This window comes from Chelonoidis abingdonii, chromosome 1 (assembly GCF_003597395.2).
Source record: "Chelonoidis abingdonii isolate Lonesome George chromosome 1, CheloAbing_2.0, whole genome shotgun sequence".
Lineage (NCBI taxonomy): Eukaryota > Metazoa > Chordata > Testudines > Testudinidae > Chelonoidis > Chelonoidis abingdonii.
In genome coordinates this window covers 253,087,880-253,113,340 of record NC_133769.1, presented here as the reverse complement: position 1 = coordinate 253,113,340, position 25,461 = coordinate 253,087,880, and the positions used below count along the sequence as shown (strand labels likewise).

The window sequence follows — 25,461 nt, the reverse complement described above, 5'->3', positions numbered from 1 at the left end:
TAACCCTTACCTATCTACTTATGACAATCACTAACAAAATTCAATATAAATCTGGACCCAGTTAACATAAAAGATACCAGAATATTCATTATACTTAATCTGCTTGAATATATTTTTTTCTAGAAGCACACTGTTCAAAAAGGTTCTTAAGTGTCCTTTCAAAAGCTTATTTTTTCTCCAGAGGTTTCTGGTGTGTTCAGTGCTTCTTTTCTGCTGTCATCATTCTAATATTGCCATTAATATAACATTGAAGGAATACGTCTGTGTATCCTGCTGGCTAGCTCTGCACAGAGGAATGAGAATTAGCTTTCTTTAACCTGTGAATGCAGTCCTAAAAGGTTTTAAGTGAAATCATCCATTTACCATGTACACAATCAGCATTCTAACAAAATCCATCAAAACAGCCTTCAAAATGGAGCTGCCCAGGGCCATTAAAGTGACACATGCCTCATCTTTCTGTGGTTTGAAAGGTGTTCAAGGCTGTTGGCAGCAAGTGTAGTTCTGAAAAAGTTGGACATCTGGGTGGCATTCGGTATCTGACATTTTTCCAAAATTTAGTATTTGCTGAATGAGATTTCTCTGTGAAGTCTCCTTTCCATCTGATGGCCCCATGCTTTTGCTTAATGTATTTAATTGATTCTGGCATGTTCGCATAGTCCTTTATTTTATCTAGCTCAATCAGAATAACTTTAATTCCATCCCGGATAAGAGCATTGTACACAGCCAGTTGCTGTTCAAAGATATCCTCTAACAAACTGCAACTTGATGATTCTGGTACTAACACAATTATAAGCCTTCTGCTTTGTTTAATGGTTTCATCAACAACATTGACCAGAGCTGTAAAAGACACAAAGAATGATCAACTTTTAGCTCACACAAAAGAATCTCTCACCCCCCATTAAAAATAGATATTTACTTTTTCTTATGTCAGCACAATTAAAGTGGAAACCCCTGCTAATATAGACACAATTATACTGGCACATTCCAGTAGAGAAGCAAAATAAGCTATACACACACTTTTATACATGTATAATTGTGTCAACACTAGAGAGCCTTTTGGTGGCAAGAAACCCATACACCTTACCAACATAGCTATGCTGGTAACATTTTTAGATGCGCACTCTATGCCTTACTTTAATGATACAGCTGATTTGTTTTTGTTTTTTTTTAATCCATGCAAAATTACCTACCTTATAGTAACTGGAAGTTCTTCAAGACATGTGTCCCCTATCTGTATTCTACTGTGGATACACAAGGCAGCTTTGGATGAAAAGTGTTTAGAAGTGCTGAGCAGCAGTGGTATTGCTTTCTCTTCAGTTCATATAAATCTTTTGCCTTTTACTATTACCACACCATGACTGTATATGGCCCTATGATTCCTGCACAAAACTATAATTCTCACCTGCAGGATTGCTGCAAAACCCTGCTTCTCCTTAATGAATCACTTAATAAAGGGAGCTGTTGTCTCTCTCAGTGTGCCAGGCACACATCAATCTACTGTTTCCATTTCTAATGAGCAGTGTTGGACATCAAGAAGTTTCGCCAGGGGGGTACTAGACATGTCTGGGCTGAAACAGCTCTCTTTTTTTCCGGGTACACTGCAGACTTTTGGCCCTTTCTACAAGAAAACAAACAAACAATCTACTATTTTTGCTGATTCAGTGTTAAATGTGGAGCATTTCATATGAAATTAGAGAGTGGGTGTGTGTATGCGTGCGCGTGCGCTAAGAAATAGCCCCAGCATTAAAGTGTCTTAAAGTCACTTTCTGATTTTTAGATGACCAAAATCCATCTTCCCAAGATGTAAGGAATTTTCCTCCAGGGCAGACTGGCAGAAGCCCTGAGGGGTTTTCACCTTCCTCTGCGGTGTGGGGCACGGGTTACTTGCTGGAAGGTTCTCTGCACCTTGAAGTCTTTAAACCATGATTTGAGGACTTCAGTTGCTCAGACACAGGTTTGATACATGAGTGGGTGGGTGAGATTCTGTGGCCTGCATTGTGCAGGAAGTTAGACTAGATGATCATAATGGTCCCTTCTGACCTTAAAGTCTACGATTCTATGTTCTGCATGCACTCACAGCTGGAGAATTTTGAAAGTAATGTCTATTGGTCCACACATGTGCCTTGGCTCACCTTGTGCCACCAACCAAGGAGATAAAGGGCAGGGTGGACCAACTACCTCTCCGGTTCCTTCTCTACCTCAAATCACAGGTATCGAGTAGCAGCACCTCTTGAAGCGATGACAGAGACGCTGCTTGCCCCCTTGTGGAATGAGCTCTTACCCTATGTGGCGAGACGGGGGACTGGACAATTAAACAATCAGATCCATTTTGAGATTCTCTGAAAGGAATATAGTCTGATCCCAGTATGTCGAGTAAACCCCCGACCCTTGGTACTGAACAGCAACCTTCTCTAATGCTCCCCGCTGTAAGAGGGATTCCACTTTGTCTGAGAATCTTATGAGAGTGGCCCCCATGAAGGGATGAGGAAGGAGGTTTTGGAGGAGGGAGGGACATAAACTCTATCGTACAGCCAGAATGGATGATGTTCAGCACCCATTTATCCACAGTACTCCAGGTGTTGAGAAAGAGTGCTACACAACCCCAAAAAGTGTGTTGGAGTATGAAGATGTTGGACTTAGCAGTCTGCAGATGCCAGATCACAATCTGGTGCCAATGAAGCCCTAAACTTGTAGGCTTTCTTGTCATGGCTCTGAGACATAGGACTTACTAGGTTGTCTTGGGCTGAGCTTATATACTTGCTCGGTTTAGACAGAACTGAATCCGACTTCTTCGAAGTAGATTTGGAAGAGGACTTAGCCTAATGCTCATGAGAATGCTCTCTACTCTCCCAACAAGACCCCCTCAAGAGATCTGTGGGGTAGACTTCTTTGCTCCTGAGTAAGACTTCATGGCAGAAGATGCACTCTTAGCAGAATCAGGCTGATGTATGCTAGGGGAAGGAGGGAATCCCCCAGCCTGATCTGATTGCTGCCTCTTGGCCTTTTCCATAGGTGCTTCCTATGGCAAAGTTCCTGCCCTTGTCATGATGTGAGCTCCCCTAAGGCAGCACACGCAGCATTGGTGGTTGTCTCTGATTGAGAAGGATTGCAGGGAGGAAGCACAAATTTTGAAGCCCAGAGTTCTGGGTATAGTCCAGTACCTAAATTGGGGAGGAGGGGGGTGCTCCCCAGGTCAGGAGAGACTAACTAAATAACCATAAAACACTAAAACTATCAGATAAAAACTTTAAAATTCTAGAACTACAAAAAATATTGACAGATATCTATTAATAAATAAAAGAGAAAGCCAAAGCTTGGGACTTTAGAGATTCTGAGCTGGACCATGGTGAGAAGGATATGAAGAGGCAGTCGGTCTGCCTCGTCCTTTACCTCCTCAGTCAGAGGCATGAAGTGAGCCTGGGTGAATGTATGTGGATCAACAAACCCTGCTTTCAAAAGTTCTCCGGCTCTGGGAGCATGGAGTGAATGCGTATCCACAGTGGATTACACATAGAGGCCAGCACTCAAAGAAGAATGTCAAGTGGCCTTCTCTCCTTCCACTTCCACTAGTAGTTGCATTCCAACCTAGCTCCAATTTAAAATATTTCAGAGCATTTATATTCCCAAAATTACTATTATAAAAATTGGTGCCTTACTCTCCTGCCTCTATGTCATGATGTGACCCATGAGACCATACTGATGTGAAACGTTCCTGCCCTGCTCTAGTATTCAAAGAGAATGATGAGAAAACTCACCCGGTTCTACTTTAAAGGCAATGAGAGAATACAATCATTTTTCATTTTACCTTTTCCTGGTAAATCATCTCTTCCAAGTATAAACAGATTATATCCACACTGTCTCTCTAAAACCTGAGGAAGCAGCTTTAGCACAAAGTTATCTGGTGTGTAGATGCAATCTACTTTGTTGATTTTTGGATACAATACATATGCGTCATAAATCTTCCCATCTGAAACTGAACAAGATAGAAGCAGTGATTTGCAAGACAAAAATTTTAAAGGAATATTCTTATTTTCCCACCTTTTCTATTTTAAACTTTATTGCATGAGTTAATTGTTTGAACAGAACATACAAATAACCACAGGTTAATAATAAAGCAATTTTTGTTAAATGCTGAAAAAAATACCAAAATTAACTGCATTTATTCATTCAGGCAAATATAAAAATTGTGCAAATTTACTGTTTTACTAACTATTTAGAATGAAAAATACTAAGAGTTGCAGGGCTGACTAGAAGTTCTTCACTGCTGCCTTAGCGCAGTGGTTCTCAACCAGGGGTATGCACATCCCTGGGAGTACTCAGGAGGTCTTCCAGGGGGTACATCAACTCGTCTAGATATTTGCCTAGTTTTACAACAGGCTACATAAAAAGCACTAGCAAAGTCAGTACAAACTAAAAAGTCATACAGACAAGGACTTGTTTATACTGCTCTATATACTATATCAGCAATCCTCAAACTGGGAGGGAGTTCATTTCAATGGGGTCACCCGAGCCAGCGTTAGACTCACTGGGGCCCAGGGCAGAAAGCTGAAGCCCAAGCTCTATCGTGCGGTGCTGAAGCCAGAGTTTTTAACTGAGGTGAAATGTGGGGCATGCAAGACAAATCAGACTCCTGAAAGGGGTACAGTCTTCTGAAAAGATTGAGAACCATTCTGATTTCTGTTCTAACACTGAGCCAGAAACTACCTTCTCACGGTATCACCTTGTCAGCTGCAGCAGTAGGTCTTGGTGACATCAGCCTTTCATTACAAGAACTGCTCTGCAGCTGTAAGTATTTTGTAGTATGCATGTCTCGCAGTTAGAAATAGTTTCCCTGCAAAGCAGAGAGCAGATAAACCTGAAAAAGGTTTATGTTTCTAGTAGATTTACATACCTGCTTTACTAACTACACAAGCCAAAGTCTGGTAGCTTACATATATAAGGTATTTCACACCCTCTGTTCAAAGTGCATTTAAGCCCAGATTTTCAAATGGCAGACTTCGTTTTTTGTTGGAGCACATTTTGCACTTTCAAAGACTGCACCCCTATTTTTTTTCACCTTCAATGAATCATAGGTTCACATCTTACAGTTAAAATTATAATGGTTTTCCAACAAACACGCTTTCTCCCATCCTATCTCTATGCCTCACAGAAGTGTCATATCAATATCTACAGAAGTACCGCATTGTCCTTTCTTTCAAAACTCTCCATCTCTGTTATGATACTTACATTGGACAATGATTAAAACAGTGGTGTTCTGTGATCACTGCCTATCATGCTAACCAGTATCATTCCATTGGTACCTCTGTGTTCCCCTTGACTGTCTATCATATCCACCTGTTGTCTATGGAGTCTTAAATTGTAAACTATTCAGTGCAGAGACGGTCATCATTTTGCTATATGTTTGTACAGAGCCTAGCACAAGAGGTCTCTGGGCTTCTAGGTACTACCACAACACAAATAAAAATGACACTACTAAGACGCCCATACTGAACTACTTCGGCATCTAAAAAAGCGATTTGCACTCATAAGTGACTTTGCGTAAAATATGTTGGAGAACATTGTGTCTGCAAAAAAGGACACTGAGTAGACGCCCTTTTAAAAATCAGGTACTCAATTTTTTCATCATCCATATTGCAAACACACCGCAACACACAGATGGAATTTCCAAGCAAGCTTGCTCGTTCAGGGACATTTCCTGCATCTGCTCCCGCTTAAAAAGGCTACACATCATTCTCTTAAGAATTTCTTAATGAATCCTGGGATTGTATCCCTGTATATTAGCTACATGGCTATACACACCTACCTTCTTTATTCAGAAAGGGACGACACGATTTTCGATACCAGAGCACAATGTCAACCTTGAAATACTTGTAGATTAATATGGCAACAATTATTACAAACACTGGTGCAATGAGTCCTCCAATCAAGTATCCCTGAAAATTTCGAACTACATCCGCAAGGGAAAAATAGGTAGTATATTGAAATGGCAGCATTGGTCAAGGAACATTCAAACAAAAAACTGTGTGGAATTCTGAAATTAGAGCCCTTTTAAGATGTCTAAAGACAGTTATAACTGTGTGAATAATCTGTAATAAAAATCTGACATCTTTCTCCTCTTTTTCTGTTCATTAATTTTCTGCAAACTGACTGTGATTTTCTTGAATGTATTCATTATTCCAAATAATTGCTGACAAATAATTCCAGGTCTACAGCTTATTTGTAAGCAGTTCGTTGAAGTTAATGCTGTCATGACTGGACACATGAGAACATGGAACACTTCGGTTCTCTGGCTGGAGAAGCACCACTCTCAGAACCAGATGTCTTGTGTAAATTCAGAATGTGCTTTTCCGTATGTATTCTACTCCATCTGCCTTACCATTGCTGTTTTGGTGAATAATGCTATCAGTAAATCTATAGTAACTCCTTTGACATTAATGAAGCTACTTCCAGATTTACTAATGATTTTATAGCCCCTTTCCTGCCCATTATCCCAAGTTTTCACATCCCCTTAGTCTGTCCCTTTTCAAAGCGTTCCCCTCATCTCCTTTTTGAATTAACTCCTGACTACGAGGGCAATTCAGAACATTATTAAGACTGAATGCCTGACCTGGCTGTCTTAATGCAATGTAGGCTGCAACTTCACCAGCATGACACACAAACTCATGTCCATAATCCTCTTGCTTCACTTCTGTGATGTTGAGCGTCACTGTAGAGAATAAGTACCTATCTGGGAAAGAATCTTCTCTATCCAAAAAGATAGTGAATGATTAAAATAATAAAAGCCATATTAGGCAGGTTTCTTCATTTGAAAACAAAACACGACAATAGTTATATGTCATCTTCAGAAATGTCTGAAATGTGCCTTAATCTTTTCAAAACAGATGGATATCTGGAGTCTACGATTATAAATTATCTGAATTACAGATGTACCTTGGAACTCCAGTCAAGAGCATGGCCTCATGTGTAGACACATACGGAGACAGCACCAGGAGCTCTCAATCAAAGTAGACTAGATTTACCTATATGCAAGAATCTTATTCATGCTATCATTGCCCGGTGAGAGAGAGAGAGACATGAGGCAATTCTATATACGGACAGTGCTGCCAACTCTCATATTTCAAACAATTGATTTGTAAGACTATAGAGGATAATACAGTGATAAGTAATAGCCAACTTGGATTTGTCAAGAACAAACCACACCAAAACAACCTAATTTCCTTCTTTGATAGGGTTACTGGCAAAGTGGATAAAGGGAAAGCAGTAGACATAATTAAGTATGAGCCAACAATGTGATGCAGTTGCAAAAAAAACTAATATTCCAGGATGCACCAACATGAGTGTTGTATGTAAGTGACAGAAGCTAATTGTTCCACACTACTGGGCACTGGGGAGTTCTCAGCTGGAGTACTGTGTCCATTTTTGGGAGCCACACTTTGACAAAGATGTGTACAATTTGAAGGAAGTCCAGAGGAGAGCAACAACAAAAAATAAAAGGTTTAGAAAACAACCCAAGAAGAAAGGTTAAAAACCACCTGGATATATTTAGTCTTGAGAAAATAAGACTGAGGGGGACCTGGTAACAGTCTTCAAACATAGTCAGGGCTGTTACAAAGGGGATGCTGATCACTTGTACCCCTTGACCACTGAAGCTACAGTAAGCTACAATAAGGAGACTGAGGTTAGATAGTAGGAAAACCTTCTATCTGTACATTTAGGCAAGTACTGGGATAGGTTACCAAGGGAGGTTGTAGAATCCCCATCATTGGAGGATGTTAACAACGTGTTAGACAAAACACCTCTCTGGGATGGTCTAGCTCAGTGATGGGCAACCTGTGGGCCACACGCAGCCTGTCAGGGTAATCCACCGGCAGGCCGCCAGATAGTTTGTTTACATTTGCACGGCCACCCCCTGCTCCCATTGGCCAGGAACGGTAAACCACGGTCACTGGGAGCTTCAGGCAGATGTGCAAATGTAAACAAACTGTCTGGTGACCCGCCAGCAGATTACCCTGATGGGCCGCATGTGACCCATGGGTCGCAGGTTGCCCACCACTGGTCTAGGTCCTCCATCAGCATGGGGGGAAGGAGGCTGCACTAGATGACCTCTCAAGGTCCCTTCCCTACCCTATATTTCTATGATTTTATTATGAAGTTTCATGGTATTTGGCATTTTTCTGAAAGCCCCAGCTCACATAATTGAATAAATTTCTTGAGACTCTCAGTCTTCACTTAAAAATAAAAAATTTCAAGCCGTCATAACTGAAGAGAAAAGCTTAAAAAGGTGATTGAAGTGAACCCCCAAAACCAAAAGGCATATAGAAAGAACCCCAAATCTATTCTTATAAATCATGTTTTTTTGAGACAATTTTGCTATTTTGGAGGACCTAACTCATGATTTTTGAACGCTCAGGGTTGGCAAAACTTCTAGTATTCTATTTTCTAAAAAGCACATGAGGTTTCTATATGCAGCTGTTGGACAAATTTGCTTTAGTAGTTCATACACTTAACTTTCAGGAATAATTTTCTTGGGGTAGCGGGTAAAACCAAAGCAGACTGGTGATGCTTGGGGGTTATATCCCCTGAATGGTGGCATGCCCAGTGAACAGATTTTTTTTCTAAAGCAATATGTTCCAAAAGTACCCATGTTATTTTTTTTCCTAGGGTCTACTGAAGTTTAGCAGGACACTAGTTGTCCAAATTGGTCTTTAAGAGACACAGAATTAGGATCCCTCCTGGGAAGCAGAGAGGCATTATAAACACTAAGGGTATTTTCATACATTGCAGTCAGTGATCAACTGATATACATTTTTATATGCAAGTATACTTACTGATTTCCCTCTTGGACTCTCCCCATAAACAAAAAATTGACTAAAGTATTATTGACTCTCCAGGATATTCCAATTGAATTATCTTTAGAACTTGATACATTGCAGTCCACGATAACATTGGATCCTGAAAAACAGCATTAGAAAATGGCCATGAGATACCATTTACTCTCCATAGTCATGAGATCCACTCATGTAAAGGAGCATGGGAAATATTAGCAACCAACACCAGCAAATATCTAAAGAGCAATCTGACAGAACAAAGGAGGTAGTTTGCAGAATTACGAAGCTTTCGCAGATGCCTGGTCAGACCATTAGCTGTTTGTTTTACAAGAGCTAATTATAGCAAATTATAAAGAGCGCAGTCAATTAATCCCTTCAGAGAATAAATATGTTAATTCTACTCTAAACAAAATGACCATAATTGCCTCTTAAATTTGACACATCTATGGATGAAATGTTCTCTCAGGTTTATGGCTTCAGTGCAAAGCTTGAAAAGATCATAGCAGAAAATTCATAAAAGAACATATACAAACTCTTCCATCCACAACAATTAGGAGAGGTTTAAATATATCACAAACCTTGTCATTTTCTACATGTGGTCCAGTTACAGCAGACCACTAGGACAAAATCAGTTGCTCTTTATCCTGCAAAAATGTTCTTGAAGTGTGCTGGACAGACTCTTATTGTAGAAGACATGACACCCTATTTGTTGAAAGTAGAATTCCAGAACCATTTTTTATTATTGTTGGTATAGCACCAAAAGTGAACTAAATGCTTTTTTCACACAAGCATGAAGACAAGGGATACCTTCTGGGGGAAGTCTGAGCCTAACAATTCTGTACACTATATTTTAAAATTCTGCAAAATTGTGCATATTTTATTTGTCATAACAACACAATATAAATACACCAGTTTCAATTATTTTGGAAATTTATTTCAAAATACATGTCAGCAAGTATGTCTGTAACAATACAGACAAAAAAAAAAAAGATTCAGGATTTTTTTTTTTTTTTGGACAAACAGATTCCTTACTAAGCATGTTAATACAGAAGTTCGAGTAATTCATTTAAACTACAATACAGAACTGTATTTCTGCACCCCACGGAAGCAGTGCAAAGACTTGGGGGAGTAAGGAGTAACGGAGGAGCTGAGGGAGCAGGAAGGAGCCTCGGCGTGAACTTGGAGGGTTGTTGGATGTGGGTGGGAGAAGTATGGAACAGTTTGTTTTGTAGGCAAGATTCTTAGGGAGCTGAAGACCCTCTCCCATGCAGACCCCAAGCCTCTCCCATTCAGACAGGCACATCTACTCCCATCCCCATATAGCCCCAGAGCCCTCCTATCCCCCATCATCATCATATGGTCTTGGAGGCCCCCCGGTTCAATGCTGTCACTCCACTAGCTCCTGAGCCCACATCCCAGCCTGTGCTCCCGATGAGCTCTTCTGGACCCCAGCCCATGACCCCCCAGAAACTCCATGTACCCTACTCTAGCTCTACCCGCAGGCTGCTGTAATGAACACAGCTGACTGCTAGATGTTAATACCAGTCGGCCAGCTGTTCTGGTGCCACAATGGCCTCTTGTGAGCAAAAGGCAGAAATGCAGAACTTCTTAGGCAGAATGTATTTTCTGTGGGGAATAAATTCTGCACTGGACATGAATTCTGCACATGCACAGTGGAGCACAATTGCCTCAGGAGTAAAGGGTCTTGCCCCAAAGAATTCATAAGCCAAACAGCATACAGGATATGAAGCAACAAAAGCAGTTATTTTTTCCTTGTTAATTATACAATTTTTGAATGATTTTATTTGTGGTAAAAATTTCAGGTTTTCTAACTTCTAGGGTTAAAGGTGACCCACAAGGGAAAACACAGATTTCTGTCTTTGTTGTTTCTTTTCAACAGACTAAGGTGACATGAAGTGAGGGTTTGTTTAAGGGTCTCCTTCTCCCTTTTTAAAACAAACATTAGAAATTCACATATCTTACCTGCTTTATTTTCCCTGAGAGACTCTATAAATAATCAGAAGACTGGTAGAATTATGATATTCCAAATACCAAGCAAGCAAAATTTGATTAAGGCCCAATCCAGTAAACGTGTGTGATGTTCAGGGCAGCTCTACATTTTTTGCTGTCCCAAGCATGGCAGTCAGGCAGCCTTCAGCGGCGTTTCTGTGGGAGGTCTGCCCCGGTCATGCAGATTCAGTGGCAGTTCTGCAGGAGATCTGCCGGCCCTGCGCCTTTGGCGTACCCGCCACTGAATTACCACTGAAACCACAGGACCAGCAGACCTCCTGCAGAAACGCTGCCTAAGGTTGCCTGACTGCTGCCCCCACAGTGACCCGCAGGCCACCCCCCGCGGCTTGCCACCCCAGGCACACACTTGCTGCGCTGGTGCCTGGAGCCACCCCTGGTGAAGTTACTCATGTGGACAAGTGTTTGTAGGATCAGGGCCTGAAAGGAGTGGCATTTATCCAGGCTGTTTAAAAGTCTGTTATGTTTGCTTTTGTTAACATCTATTTAACTAAAACATCCTATAGAGTTTTCAAGATCTAATGGGAAAAAAAATCTGTTAAAGCTTCGACATTCCCCAGTTCTTCACTTAAGGGCTGAGAAAGATCACAATGCACATCTCAGTCTGCAAGCGAATCCCATTCTGTTCCTTCTTATCCTCTCCCCCCCCACCCCTCCCCCGCAGACAGGAAAGACACGACTGGACAGTCTAAAGAGATGCAAAAATGCAGGTTTCGTTAAGAACATAAGAATGTCCATAATGGATCAGACCTATGGTCCATTTAACCCAGTATCCTGTCTTCTAAAAGCGGCCAGCACCAGATGCTTCAGAGGGAGAGAACAGAACTGGGCAATTATTGAGTCCAGTCCCAGCTTCTAACAGGTTTTTATTTTAAAATTTGAAAACACATGCCAGGTTTTTTTAAACATCTCAAAGCAGCAAAATCACTTACCCTTTCTCCCCAGCCCCCTTTTCAAGTCCCTTCTAAAAGCAAGCCTTGGAAGGTGAAAAATGAGACACTGAATCAGGGTGGGCGCCCCTGGCATTTGGGAAAGGGACATAGATCACCTCACTCCAATTCATTAGAAAGTATTTAAGAACATAGGATTTGTCACACTGGATCAGATCTGAGGTCCATCTAATATAGACCTCAGACAGAAGTCAGTGCTAGATGTTTCAGAGGAAGGTACGAGAACTCTGTGGTAGGAAGATGTGAAATAAGCTGCCCTCCACATTAGGTCTCTTCCTGATCTCTAATAGTTAGACATGGGCTAAAGCCCTGAAGCATGAGGTTTAATATCCCATCCAAAATAAATCATATCATTAACTGTAAAAAGTGTAGTTATTCTTATCTCTATCGACATCCAAAACAGTTTTTGAACCTTGCGAAGTTTTGGGCTCAAAGACTTCCTGTCACAGCAAGTTCTACAATCTAATTACATGTTGTGCAAAAAGCACTTAGTTCCACATCTGCCACCTTTTTAATCGAAAGACTTCTCTTTGTGTTAGGAGACAAGAAGGGCAGAAGCTCCTACGTTAGACATAATTTATTGTTATATATACTTTCATCTATCTTCGAGTTTTATATTGCTGCCCGTCAACATGGCATCTGAACATCTTCCACATGAAGTCAATAGCAGTAGCACAGTCCCAAGCAGACCGTGCAGTTTCTGGCACTTTTCCCTTTTTGGAATCAAAACTCTGCTTGGAGCAGAGTGGGGTTTCATTTGTTTGTGGGGAGGATGTCTATCATGTCCCCTCTCGTTCACCTCCTTTCAAAGGTCAGGCCTGGCTCCAGGGTTTGTGCTGCTACAAGCGGCAAAAAAAAAAAAAAGAAAAAGCCGCGATCGGCGGCATCTCCACCGTGCCGTTTTCTTCTTCGGCGGTAGGTCCTTCCCTCCAAGGGGAGCCCACCACTGAATTGCCGCCAAAGAGCCCGACGTGCCGCCCCTTCCCCTTGGCTGCCCCAAGCACCTGCTTGCTGAGCTGGTGCCTGGAGCCGGCCCTGTCTAAGGTAAACAATCCAAATCTATTACATTTTTTCCACATCCTTAATTGTTCTCATTGCCCTTTTCTGAACCTCCCCTTTATTCTCCTCACTGCAAGTTACTCAATATTTATTTAAGATGGTCAAAAGATATCAAGTAGACCACTTTGCAGCTGCTACTTCAGCCGTGTAAGAAGCAGAGCCAGAGCCTCAGCCTGTTTAGCAATCCCAACAAGACTGACAGGAGATAGATGAAGAACCTATCAATGCCCTTTTACAAAAATAAAAATATCAATGGAGGTTCAATGAATTTGGGGAAAATATAGGAAAGGTTTCCCAGACTCAAGAAGTCTGAGGACCATAAAAAAGGGGTTATGGATTGACAATGAGACAAAATACTCTCAATTTTTATAATGTGCTATGAGCCCATTTCTTACCAAGTTCCACTTCAATTGTGTTGTTTCTTGGATAAAGAATTTCAGTTTTCTTCCTCAGTGGGGTCTCTAAAAATTAAAAAAAAAATGCATAAATACAAAATTTTATCAGAAATAATCACAAGGACATTTAGTACAGCACTAGCTTAGAAATACCACTAACAGGCAGGAGTGGTTTATAGATGAACTGCAAAACAAGAACACAAAACTTTTGCTTGTAGCCTTTACTGTTCCTTTGCAATGAAAAGAACCTCAAACTTTTTCAAAAAGTATTTTTCTATATGTTTGTTTTGCATTTGCTTGTTATTTTCTTTCTGAAGAACTTCCATAAAACAATAAACAGACCAAGAAAAGTAGAGGAAGAGGTAAAACACTTTAACAGTTACAGTATCCCAAAATATCAACAACCCTTCACTCTCTCCGCTCCATCCCTATTTGCAGTGACCAGGATAACAGTTCTCTACTTAATCCAGATCAAGAAAGATGAACTACATCAAGTTAAATACCACAAATACTTGCAAATACCTTAACGATATTAGTTTTGTAGAAAAATCAGAACCATTTTCTTATCAAATAGTTGTGCTTAATTTGTGATGGATGACAGGGCCAACCCAAACTTATGCTAATAAAACCTTTATACCCTGCCACTCCATCTCATTTCTTATTCCTACAGCCCCAGCATGTTAGAGACAGTCCTTTCCCCTAAAGACTTTATGATCTAAGCAGACAAGACAGCACAGGGTAGGAGGGAAAAAAAGAGGAACAGAAACGATGCAACTTACTCCAAGCCATGCAGTGCCATGATTAGAACTCAGGTCGCTGAAGACCCAATCCAGTGCTACAGCTCCTGGACCACAGTGGCTCCACAAAGCAGTAGTTAATTATAATTCACTTTAGCACTACAATTATGGCTATAGTGCTCCAGATGTGAACATCAGAACAGTAGATACTGCTTAGTAACCAAAAGTGGTTGCTCTCCAGGTTGTTAGCAGAAACATTTTGTTAAATGGTTTGTATACTGGCAACAGGCACGCCCTCTACTGAAAACAGTTTTTGTGGAAAGCCCCAGCCGCAGGCAGGTTTGCAGCCAGGGTAAGAAGGACTGGAATGTGTCTTACCCAGCTGCAGCCCCTCAAACCTACCTGTAGCTGGCCACACTGGATCAGACCAACAGTCCATCGAATGGCCCACTATCCTGTCTTAGTGAGTGGAAGCCTCACAAACCTGTCTGCAGTTGATGCTCGGCATGTCCAAAAGCTTCCCTCTTGGGCTGCAGACAGGGAAGGAAGTGCTGGGGCTGCATGGCACCTCTCCCTGCGTTCTCCAGGCTGTGTTCTGTCCTGGGGCAAGGGGACCAGACTCAGGATGGCCCAGCACTTCCTTCCCTGGCTGCAGTCCTGCAAACCTGCCTGCAGCCAGGGCTTTCCTTGGAGCATGTGGATGCTGGGATGTGCTGAGCCTAGGCCCCCAGTACCAGGGCAGGATGCAGTCTGGAGAGCTCAGGGAGAGATACTGTGCAGGCCCCCAGTTCCCTCATTGTCTATGGAAAGCCCCAGCATCCAGGAAGCTGCCCTCTGCCCCACTGCTGCCCTATCTGTGGCCTATCCTGGGGCACAGGATAAGCATGTACCAGTGCTTCCATTCCTGGCTGCAGCCCTGCAAAGCTCCTTCCACCTACTGGAAACTGTTGGATAATGGCAACTTTTTGCTGAAAACAGAGGCGCTGCTAATATGAGGACTCTATTGGATAAATACATGTCTTCTTGTGCCCTGAAGGATCCCAGAATGCTTTACAAATGATAGCATTATTATATATATTCCCCCCCCACACACACAAAAGATTAAGTTAACTCAATCTTACCAAATTGCCAACCCAAGTGTACAAATACCATGCACCAAAATAACAGATTGGCTTAAAAATTATATATATATTTTAAAAGATAATACATTTGGAGTTCTTTTTATTTGCCTTCTGGTTTGGTGACCTTCAGGGTGCATTAGGGTGACATCTTCAAGTTTTTCTCTGCAGTCATGAGGGCTAGAATTTTTTGGTAAAAAAGCAACACCCCAGCAGAGATTCTCACATAATCACTACTCCATGAGCTGGGGATTTGAAGAAGAAATCACATCAAATACAGCAAGTTAAGGTTGCTAGACTGCATCTCTCACCAACTCAGACCATTAAAAAAAAACAACCAAGAAATAAGCTAATAAGTCATTTAAACACTCAATTCACAATCCACTCATAAAGTTCCCCTTCTCAGCATCAGGCACCTCCCTTTCACACCTCAGGTATCTCCACTTTGAACAAATGTGCAGCCCCAGCTCCATCCCTGTAAGTTCAGATGTTCTGATGATTAATACAGAGTTGCTGTCTGTGGCTTCAGACGTTACATTCTGTGTAGCTCTGGTGTGGCTTTGCAATGATGTGTGTAGGAAAGTAAAGGAGAGAATCAATTTGCCAAAGGTGGCTGAGAGATTTGTTTTCTACAATGTTTAGGAAGAGTTATGTGACTTGGTGATCTGTGTTAGTGACTGTTCTAAATCTGGCAGTCATTTTTATATAGAAATTACAAAACTGAGATCTGCATGCGATGATGCGTTATATTTACGTTGGAAATAAGGATGCACATTGATTGGTCAGAGTGAGGGTGGAGAGAGGTAGCTGTGGTTCAGAAGGGGAACAGATGATTGGAGCATATGGGGTTGAATGTCCTAACTGCTTATTTTTTTGCTTTTTTGCAGTCTGAGTTGGTGGGATGCAGATTCTGGCAACCTTAACTGAAAGTTAATGAAGAGTTGTGTGGGGAACTTTCCAGGTGTGTTTTTAACATGTATCACCACAGTTATTCACATGGATAGCTATCGGCTAACATATATTCTGTCCCTCTGCAGAGGCCTAGCATCTCTCATGCTCATCTTCTCCCAACCATCTTGCATCCCCTTCCCAGACACCCACAGAGCTGCACTCCTCTTCCGATGTCCCTTTAGCATCCATCCGTCTCCATGCCCAGACTGCCCCATACACTTCCTCCTTCATCCTGATCCACAGTATAGTCCCTCCAACATCCCTGCTCCTTAGCATATTCCCCTACTTCCCTAGCACATTCAGGCTTCAAGTAGCAATCACTGACTTTCAGTGCCTAGTGCTTTTAATGGCTGCGTGCTCGTAAAGGACACTTTATTGCTAGGAAATAACAGTGACTGGCAGGGGCAGTGGATGAGAAGTAGCCAAGTAATGGGATGAGTTACTTTGACTGTGGTTTTTTATTTAAATTAATATATAAAATAAGTAAAGGCAGTGGCTTCAAAAAAGTAGAGGTAAATAAACAAAGGCAGTGATTATTAAAAATAACCTCTCAAAAACACTGGAGAAAGCAACAATTTAAAATACTATTAGAAAAATTTGCAAATGTAGTGAATACTTTAAGAATGTGGAAAGATAATGGCTACAAAAATAGGTTTTAAGAACAAGAATAAAGATGTATTTATTTTTAAGAAAGTGAGAAATAAAAACAGAAATCAGTAAAGTAGGAAAAGGCGATCATACAGAAAAATGAATCTAACTCATCTGGCCAGATCTTCAGCTGCTGTCATTTGTGCTGCTCTGAGGACCAAGGCAGCCTAAAATCTGCTCTTAAAGAGAAGCTAGAAATTGCCCTGGCATAAAACTGGCAAAGCTAACTCTGCACCATGCACTCCCAGCTTACTCTGTGCGGGCAGCACCTGGGCAAGGGAAGGGTGGGGCCAATGTCCATGGTATAGTGGTCACCTGGGACAGGGGCTATTTTATCATCAGAATCAAGTGAGTGGGAAAGTGGCTTTAGAGTCTTTTCCTCTCCTCTGGTGGGGATTATTTAGCCAACCAAATTGAGCACTAGTTAGACCACCGGATCTTATCGCTGAGAATTTTCCTTCCTCTGATGGTTTCTTAAACACAACTGTCACATCCTGTCTTAAAATCAGGACCTGTCTATGCTGAAAGTATTTGTAGTGGTGCAGCTGCTGACGCAAGACCCCAGTGTAGATGAACTGTCCCAGGTTAAAACTGAGCTTGCACTGGGGGTGGGGGCTGGGGCATTAGTACTGTGGCACCAACAGGACCGGCGCTAAGGTTTCTCGCGCCCTAGGTGCACGGCCATTCCGTCGCCCCCCGTGCTGATCCTGTGGCTCCGCTGGAGCTGCCGCAGTCATTCCCGCGGAGGGTCCGTTGGTCTGTGGCTCCGGTGGAGCTGCCACAGTCATGCCTGCGGGCTGTCCACCGGTGCCGCGCGAGCAGCCAACTGTCCGCAGGCATGACTGCGGCAGCTTCACCAGAGCCGTGGACCAACGGACCCTCCACAGGTATGCCTGTAGCAGGTCAACCGGAGCCGCCTGCTGCCCCCCGGCAAAATGCCACCCCCCGAATAATCCTGGCACCCAAGGCGATTGCCTAGGTGGCCCTGGGCACCAATACAAATGCTCCCAGTTTCAAATCACGGAAAAGCCACACTAGTGCAAGCCTCATTTTACACCAGGGAAGCGCATTCCCCCTAGAGTTTGCTTCAATATATAGTACTAGCGCTGTTACACCAGTACATCCATCCCCAGTTTAGAACAGACCCTTATATTGTAATCCAGACAAGGCCTGTGTTTTCCTGTGTGTTTGTATAGCGCCTAGCACAATGGGATCCCAGATCCTGACTGGAATCTCTATTTATTTTACTGTAATACAAACAAACAAAAAAAAATTAGTGTTTTTCTGTCTTCTGGCTCTCCCTTAAATTTCAAGTTATAAAAGAATTACTAACAAACGATATCTTAGTTGTCCGATTTGGCATTCCTTTGAATCCACACTAACCAATGAATTGACTGAAACGTCTAGATTTGCAAAAAAAAGTAACAGTGAACTCTACAAATACACCAAAGAATAAAAACGAGACTTACCTATAACAGTTACATAAATGTTTCGTGAAATGTTATATTCTTTTTCCATATAATTATATGTCATTTTGCATGAGTAATTTCCTGAATCATTTACATTTGCACTATTTATTATGAGATCATCATCCCAACTTAGAAATCTTTCATTGTCAATCAGATTACATTCCTAAACACAACAAAAAGTGCTCTGTTAAATCACAGAGAATAAGAATACAGTACTAAAAAAATATAAAATTCAAATATTCCCTCCCACGGAATGTGGCAACGTAATTTCACCAGTTAGGTTCAATATGAATCTTATGTTAAAACTAGGGTTGTCGATTAATCACAGTTAACTCATGCAATTAACTCAAAAAAATTAATCAAGATTAAAAAATTTAATCACGATTAATTGCAGTTTTAATTGCACTGTTAAACAATGGAATACCAATTGAAATTTATTAAATGTTTTTGGATTTTTTCCTCCATTTTCAAATACATTGATTTCAATTCCAACAGAATACAAAGGGTACAGTTGTCTCTAATATTTTATTACATATATTAGCACTGTAAAAATGGTAAAATAAATAGTATGAGGTGAATTGAAATACAAGTACTGTAGTGAGATCTCTATCGTGAAAGTGCAAATTACAAATGTAGATTTTTTTTGTTACACAACTGCACTCAAAACCAAAACAAATGTAAAACTTCAAAGCCTACAAGTCCACTCAGTCCTACTCCCTGTTCAGCCAATTGCTAAGACAAACAAGTTTGTTTACACTTACAGAAGATAATGCTGCCCTCTTCTTATTTATAATGTTACCAGAAAGTGAAAACAGACATTTATTTGCATGGCACTTTTGTAGCCAGCACTTCAAGGTATTTACGTGTCAGATATGCTAAACATTTGTATGCCCCTTCATGTTTCGGCCACCATTCCAGAGGACATGCTTCTATGCTGATGACGCTCATTAAAAAAATAACGCATTAACTAAATTTGTGACTGAACTGCTTGGGGGGAGAACTGTACGTCTTCTGCTCTGTTTTTACCTGCATTCTGCATATATTTCATGTTATAGCAGTCTCGGATGATGACCCAGCACATGTTGTTCATTTTAAGAACATTTTCACTGCAGATCTGACAAAACGCAAAGAAGGTACTAATATGATATTTCTAAAGATAGCTACAGCACTCGACCCAAGGTTTAAGAATCGGAAGTGCCTTTCAAAATATGAGAGGGACGAGGTGTGGACCATGCTTTCAGAAGTCTTAAAAGAGCAACACTCCAATGAGAAAACTACAGAACCCGAACAATCAAAAAGAAAAACCAATCTTCTGCTGGTGGCATCTGACTCAGATAATGAAAAGGAAGATGCATTGGGCCGCACTGCTTTGGACTGTTATCAAGCAGAACCCGTCATGAGCATGGACACATATCCCCTGGAATAGTGGTTGAAGCATGAAGGGAATATGACAACCAAGACAGGACTCAGCATCCTCAACTCACATTGAAGTCTGGCTACACATCAGGCCACCCTCTTCAAGAACACAGTCATCCTACTGTGAAACTACCTATATATTTGGATATTTTTGTTAACGTCCCCTTTTTTGTTCGATATGAGGGAAGGGGAAGATGAAATCACCTTCAAAACAACATGAGTGTCATGTGAGCAGCTAAAATAGACACGCTTATCTACACTTTATTATAGTAATTTCACCACGACATACAAGTCTTCTCACATGTACATCCCATGTCACAGGAAAAAAAAGTCATGATCTATTCTTTCTCCCCACCCTCCATTATCAATTCTAAACATCAGTTAAAACACAAAACAGTGGCAGAAAATGAAATGGGGACAAATCCCACATAATCTGATACCTTATACCAGTGAATGGGTAAAGTATTTTTCTCATCTCTGAAATGGTCTAGATGAGGACACACAATCTTTTCATTTGATGATGCGGATATCTCTTGAGCATAGAGAAAATCCCCATTAAAACACAAACCAGCAGTATTTTTGAAAACTGTTACACTGAAATATATTTTGTTGCAGCTTGTTAAATTCCTGTAATGAAAACAAAGCAGCTGAATTACACTTCTAATTTTTCATATTTATATCCTTTTCATACCTGCTGCCCTCTCTCTTTGGCCAGTTCTAACGAAGCTTTAACATCAGGCTGGAAAGTTGGGAACATAGTCCCTCCCCGTCCCCCGAAACAAATTCATTGCTGTCTAGCAGACAGACTGTCAGAGGGTCCTGTAACAAGAATTTCCTACCCTGCTCCCCTCCCCTCCCCCAGCTCTGCATTCCTTAGCATCAATTCCTTCATTCATTCCATAATCCATTAAGCCCATACGATTACCAAAAAAACGGACGACCTGGTCAGGTATGACACTGCATAAAATGTTACCTGTATCTATGAACAAATTAAGAGACAGATCCTGAGGGAAAACTAAGCTGCACAGAATACAGATCAGCATGTACACACACATGGCGTAAAGCTCTCCACTGCACTCCTCCAAATCTGGCGTGCAGCGCCAATCCCTCTTCCAAGTTAAAACAGCCTTCAAGCTGATCTAATTTAAGGCTGCAAAGAAGGGGATAAAAGGATTGGTGTGGTGTAAGGGTCATCTAGCTATGCTTCCTTGTCAGCTATTCTGGCAGCAAGGAAAGGTAATAACCTAAGAGCCCCTGCACCGGCTTTATATCACCAGAAAATTGTCCTTACATTGGCATGATCTTCCCTGAGCTGCTTATGCCAGCTTTATGACCAGAGGATTTTGGGGGTCAGAGTCCACTAGTGGTGCAAGACCAGCTGCTGCACTATACCAGAGAACCTGCTCTCAGAGTCCTTTTCTTTGGGTCTGCCTAATTACTTCAGACTGTCAATGAACTGACTGTTCTAAAAGTCTGAGAGAATTTGTTTGCTAGTAGTGTTTTAATTAGCAAAAATTCCTCCAATCCCTGAAAACTCACAGCAAACAAACACTGTTCAAACTGGGGTATGAACCTCCTATGTGCATATACGTGTCATGAATGAACATCATCATACCCTGGCTACTGGCCTTCAAACAGTATCCAGGCAACTGGCTTATGCTGAAGAAACAAATATGATTACTGAATTTCAGTGGTCCAGGAGAATGCTGTAGCTGGGAAAGAATAAATCAGGGGTTCTCAAACTGGGGGTCGGGACCCGTCAGGGGTTGCAAGGTTATTACATAGGGGGTCGAGAGCTGTCAACCTCCACCCCAAACCCCACTTTGCATCCAGCATTTATAATGATGTTAAATATAAAAAAAGTGTTTTTAATGTATAAGGGGGGTCAGAGGTTTGCTATGTGAAAGAGGTCACCAGTACAAAAGTCTGAGAATCCCTGGAATACATCAGTTTGGATCAACTCTTAGTTCTTCAAGGGCCAGAAGAGGGAAAGATTTCTGGGACCATGGTTACATCTAGATTACAACTGAAATTGAGGCTGGACATGGTCTTCTGGAGGCCTGAAGAGGGTTAGGATGGGCATGAGTTTTTAAAGCTGGGCAGCAGGACCAGGGTGCACCTCTTGGGGGAAAAAATCATTGGGGCAGATCCTCCACTGTTGCAATTTGTCATGGCTCCATTGAAGTACAGCAATTAATACCAGCTGAGGATTTACCACCATTGTGTCATATCATCATGGTATCTGAATAGACACAAACCTCATGATATCATGGCTAGGGCTGGCTGAAAGTGTTTCATCTGAAAGTTTTTCCAAGGAAAAGTGCTTTTCATTACAACTTCTTGCAGCGTTTGTAATTTTCTGATTTTCAACTACATGAAACAAAAGATATTACCAAGAAACAAAACTTAACTCCATTAAATTCCAATCAAAATGAAAATGTTTTATTTCCAATAATTCTTTTTAAAAAAATCAAAATTCTGAACTAAATATTCAGATTAAAAAAAAAAGCCTCTTTTAGTTTGTACGCTTCCATAGAAAATAATTAGTATTTTCTGACCAGCCTTAATCATGAAGTCGTGTCAGCGATTAATGTACTTGGGATTCTTTTCCAATAAAGTATAGCAGCCTCATCAAAATCAGCTCTGCTGTAAATCAAGATGAATGGCTCTGTTTTTAATATAAACTATAAATGTTTGTGAAGGGAAAAACTACAAGCTAACCCCAGACTTAATATCAGAAAAATAATTCAGATATTTGTTTAATGATTCTTTTTCAAACTCACATCTACAGTGATGTAGCTTTTGTAAAAAACAAAACAAAACCAAAGTTAAAAACACATTCTTACCACATGACACACTCATAGGATCCTGAGTCTTCTAAAATTGCAGGCATAAACCAAAGCAAGTTCTTGTGCTGATGTATTCTGGAAAGTTTCACTTGAGTTACAGGCATTTTTCTCCCACTTTTATACCAAGTCAAGCTGTAATTCATGTGCTGAAGAGCCAACATTTTATCTAATAAACAATCAATAGTAAGCGGTTCTCCTGCCAGTACAGATACCAAATTTTGACTATGCAGCACATCATGTACCATGCATTCCTCTAAAAAACAGGATGGAGACAAAATTAAAAAAAAGACATGAGTATAGAACTATGGAGACAAATTTGTCTATTTCTTTAATAGGTTTTCAATATTCATCCTTAAATACTCTTGTGGGACAGGCAGCTCCAGCATTTATAAACTAAATGATATCCTACAACTATACACAAAAATTCTGTTAGTGAAATTCTAATCACAAAGAAGTCACAGAGTTCCCCAGCAAAGTGAATTCTGACTATTTTATGTGAAGGAATCAGAGAATATTATTAGAAATTGTTAGCTTCAATGTCATAGCCAAATTCCAGTTTAAGTACTGGTAATTATATTTTGCCTATCTAGAATGCCCCACACTGAGTTTAGATTGCATATTTTTGTTTCACCTCCCTTTCTGCACTGAGTTGGAATTTCAAAAACATTAAATAGCAACTTACCTCTGCTCTCACCGAAATCAACGGGAGCTTACCATTGGCTTTGATGAGAGCAGAGTTAGGCTAACATGGAGTACTTTTGGAAAATCTCACCCTACGTTGTTTTGTAGCAGTACTGTCCAGTCTTCAACTGTTCCATCAGACCAAGCAATAAATGACTAGTTTAGCCAACGTCAACTCTCACTCTGAAATATGCTGAATGCCAAGAGAAGCATGCCAGCTTCCAGGAAACAGTAATTATTCTCTATCTGACTTTTTCCATCCCAATGTGCAGACACCTGATCACAAAATATTGGTACAAAGGTTCTTCTACATTCTCCAAGTCTGCACGCTAGGGGAGGGTGGGAAACAAGGAGAATGTTATGGCGTGGTCACTTCCAACTTCTGCTACTCTGTCCCCTTCTTGTATGAGCTTTCTGCTGCTTTGCTGTCAACTGAAGCATGCAATCAGATACATGGAGCCTTGAGATTGTAAAATAATTTGTCAGCCTAACCCTTCCCAGATCTGGAACAACAAGGTGTATACATTGTAGGATTATACACAGACGCTGAAAGATTTACAGATATAGGTCTTGAGAATTCTCCACACTGAAAATGTCAAATGTGTGTCAGATTTAGGATATTCAATACTTTTTCCAGTGCCCATTTAAAAATGCCTATGTGTGGAAAGCATGCATAACGCACTGACAAACTTCACACCAGGGCAACTTAAGATCACAAAAATAAAAGACACACAGTTTTATAATGAAAATACAGCACACCTTAAATATAGAATTCAGACAAGCATCACTACTGGTTACTACATCTCTGTTCTTAAATAGCTGTTTTCGGGTATCTAAGAAGTAAGTTACTCTAATACATGTGTGTGTAAAAGAGTACATTTCAGAGGAGGTAATTAAGAAACCATCTGATCAACTTACCTGCCTTCACTGAAGACAGAAACACTAGGATTACACTACAGGTAAACACAGTTGCAGCCATTACGTTTTACTAGGACAAAAAAAAATAAATTCAGTATTGTCTTTCTCAAAGCAGTTCAACTCAGAGCAGAACAAAAGTTACAAGCGTCCACACTGTAACCTGTATTTTTACAGATCTTTTTGTACACCAGGATCTCATAATAACAGCCATGCTGGGTCAGACCAACAGTCCATATAGCCCAGTATCCTGTCTTCTGATTGTGGTCAGTGCCAGATGCTTCAGAGGTATTGAACAAAACAGGGCAATTATCGAGTGATCTATCCCCTCTCGTCCAGTCCCAGCATCTGGAAGTCAGAGGCTTAGGGATACCCAGAGAATGGAGTTGTGACCCTGACAATCTTGGCTAATAGCCATTGATGGAGCTATCCTCCATGAACTTAACTAGTTCTTTTTTTAACCTAGTTATACTTTTGACCTTCACAACATATCCTGTCAACGCGTGTCACGCTGTCTGGAGTAGCTCACGAGTTCCTACCTCAGGGCAGACTGTCAAAAACAGGGCAGATTGGTGGTGTGTTCTATAATTAGATTTCACCAACCCAGTAACAAATGTGAACTCCTGGTGTAACAGTCTTTACCATGGAGTCACAGACAGTTCCCTTACACTCTCCAGTCTATCTTGCCACCCAGGCAAGCTGGACTGAGTGATAAATGGTCACACCAAAAAAAGAAAAAATCATACAATATTCAGGTTGCTTCCATTCCTAAGAGACCAGTCACTTATCCCAGATCAATTGGAACAGAGGACCTTACACCAAAGACAATGCCTGTAACCAATCCTGTAATAAACTATCTAAAGGTTTATTAAACTAGGAAAAAGAAATAAGAGTTATTTACAGGTTAAAGCAAGCAAATATATACACACAAATGAGTTACCATCTAAATCACTAGAGTGACAGAGTTGTAGAGGTTTCAGAGTAGCAGCCGTGTTAGTCTGTATCCGCAAAAAGAACAGGAGTACTTTTGGCACCTTAGAGACTAACAAATTTATTTCAGCATGAGCTTTCGTGAGCTACAGCTCACTTCTTCTATGCATCTGAAGAAGTGAGCTGTAGCTCACGAAAGCTTGTGCTAAAATAAATTTCTTAGTTTCAGAGTTGTAGAGATCTGTCAATTTAAAGTGTCTGAGGATATCTGCCTCAGTCTCTGGCCCTCCCAGAGTTCAAACAGCAAAGAGAGATGGACAAATTTCCTGTGACTTTATTTCGTTCATTCAGTTTTCAAGTCCATAGGATGAGCTTCATTGCACGTAGCTTTTCCCAGGTGTGACAGGGCCATTAACCAATCCTTTGTACTGCGATGTTCCTTGATGGCTCATCTTTATTTTGATAGTCCTTCTGGATAGCTGAGGGG

The 25,461-nt window shown here is 41.0% G+C and overlaps 1 protein-coding gene across 1 annotated transcript; it reads right to left on the bottom strand.

Moving 5' to 3' along the window:
- Window positions 1-32: 32 nt before the first annotated feature.
- On the bottom strand, window positions 33-24,108 carry LOC116832861 (interleukin-1 receptor-like 2). The gene is made up of 10 exons (XM_032793948.2): window positions 24,048-24,108; window positions 22,446-22,701; window positions 20,040-20,226; window positions 18,184-18,346; window positions 13,261-13,326; window positions 8,829-8,952; window positions 6,608-6,744; window positions 5,804-5,947; window positions 3,806-3,973; window positions 33-837 (listed from the first exon to the last, which is right to left on the bottom strand). The coding sequence occupies exons 1-10, from the start codon at window positions 24,106-24,108 to the stop codon at window positions 449-451; spliced, it is 1,695 nt and encodes a 564-aa protein (XP_032649839.1). The 3' UTR covers window positions 33-448.
- Between the last annotated feature and the right edge of the window lie 1,353 nt (window positions 24,109-25,461).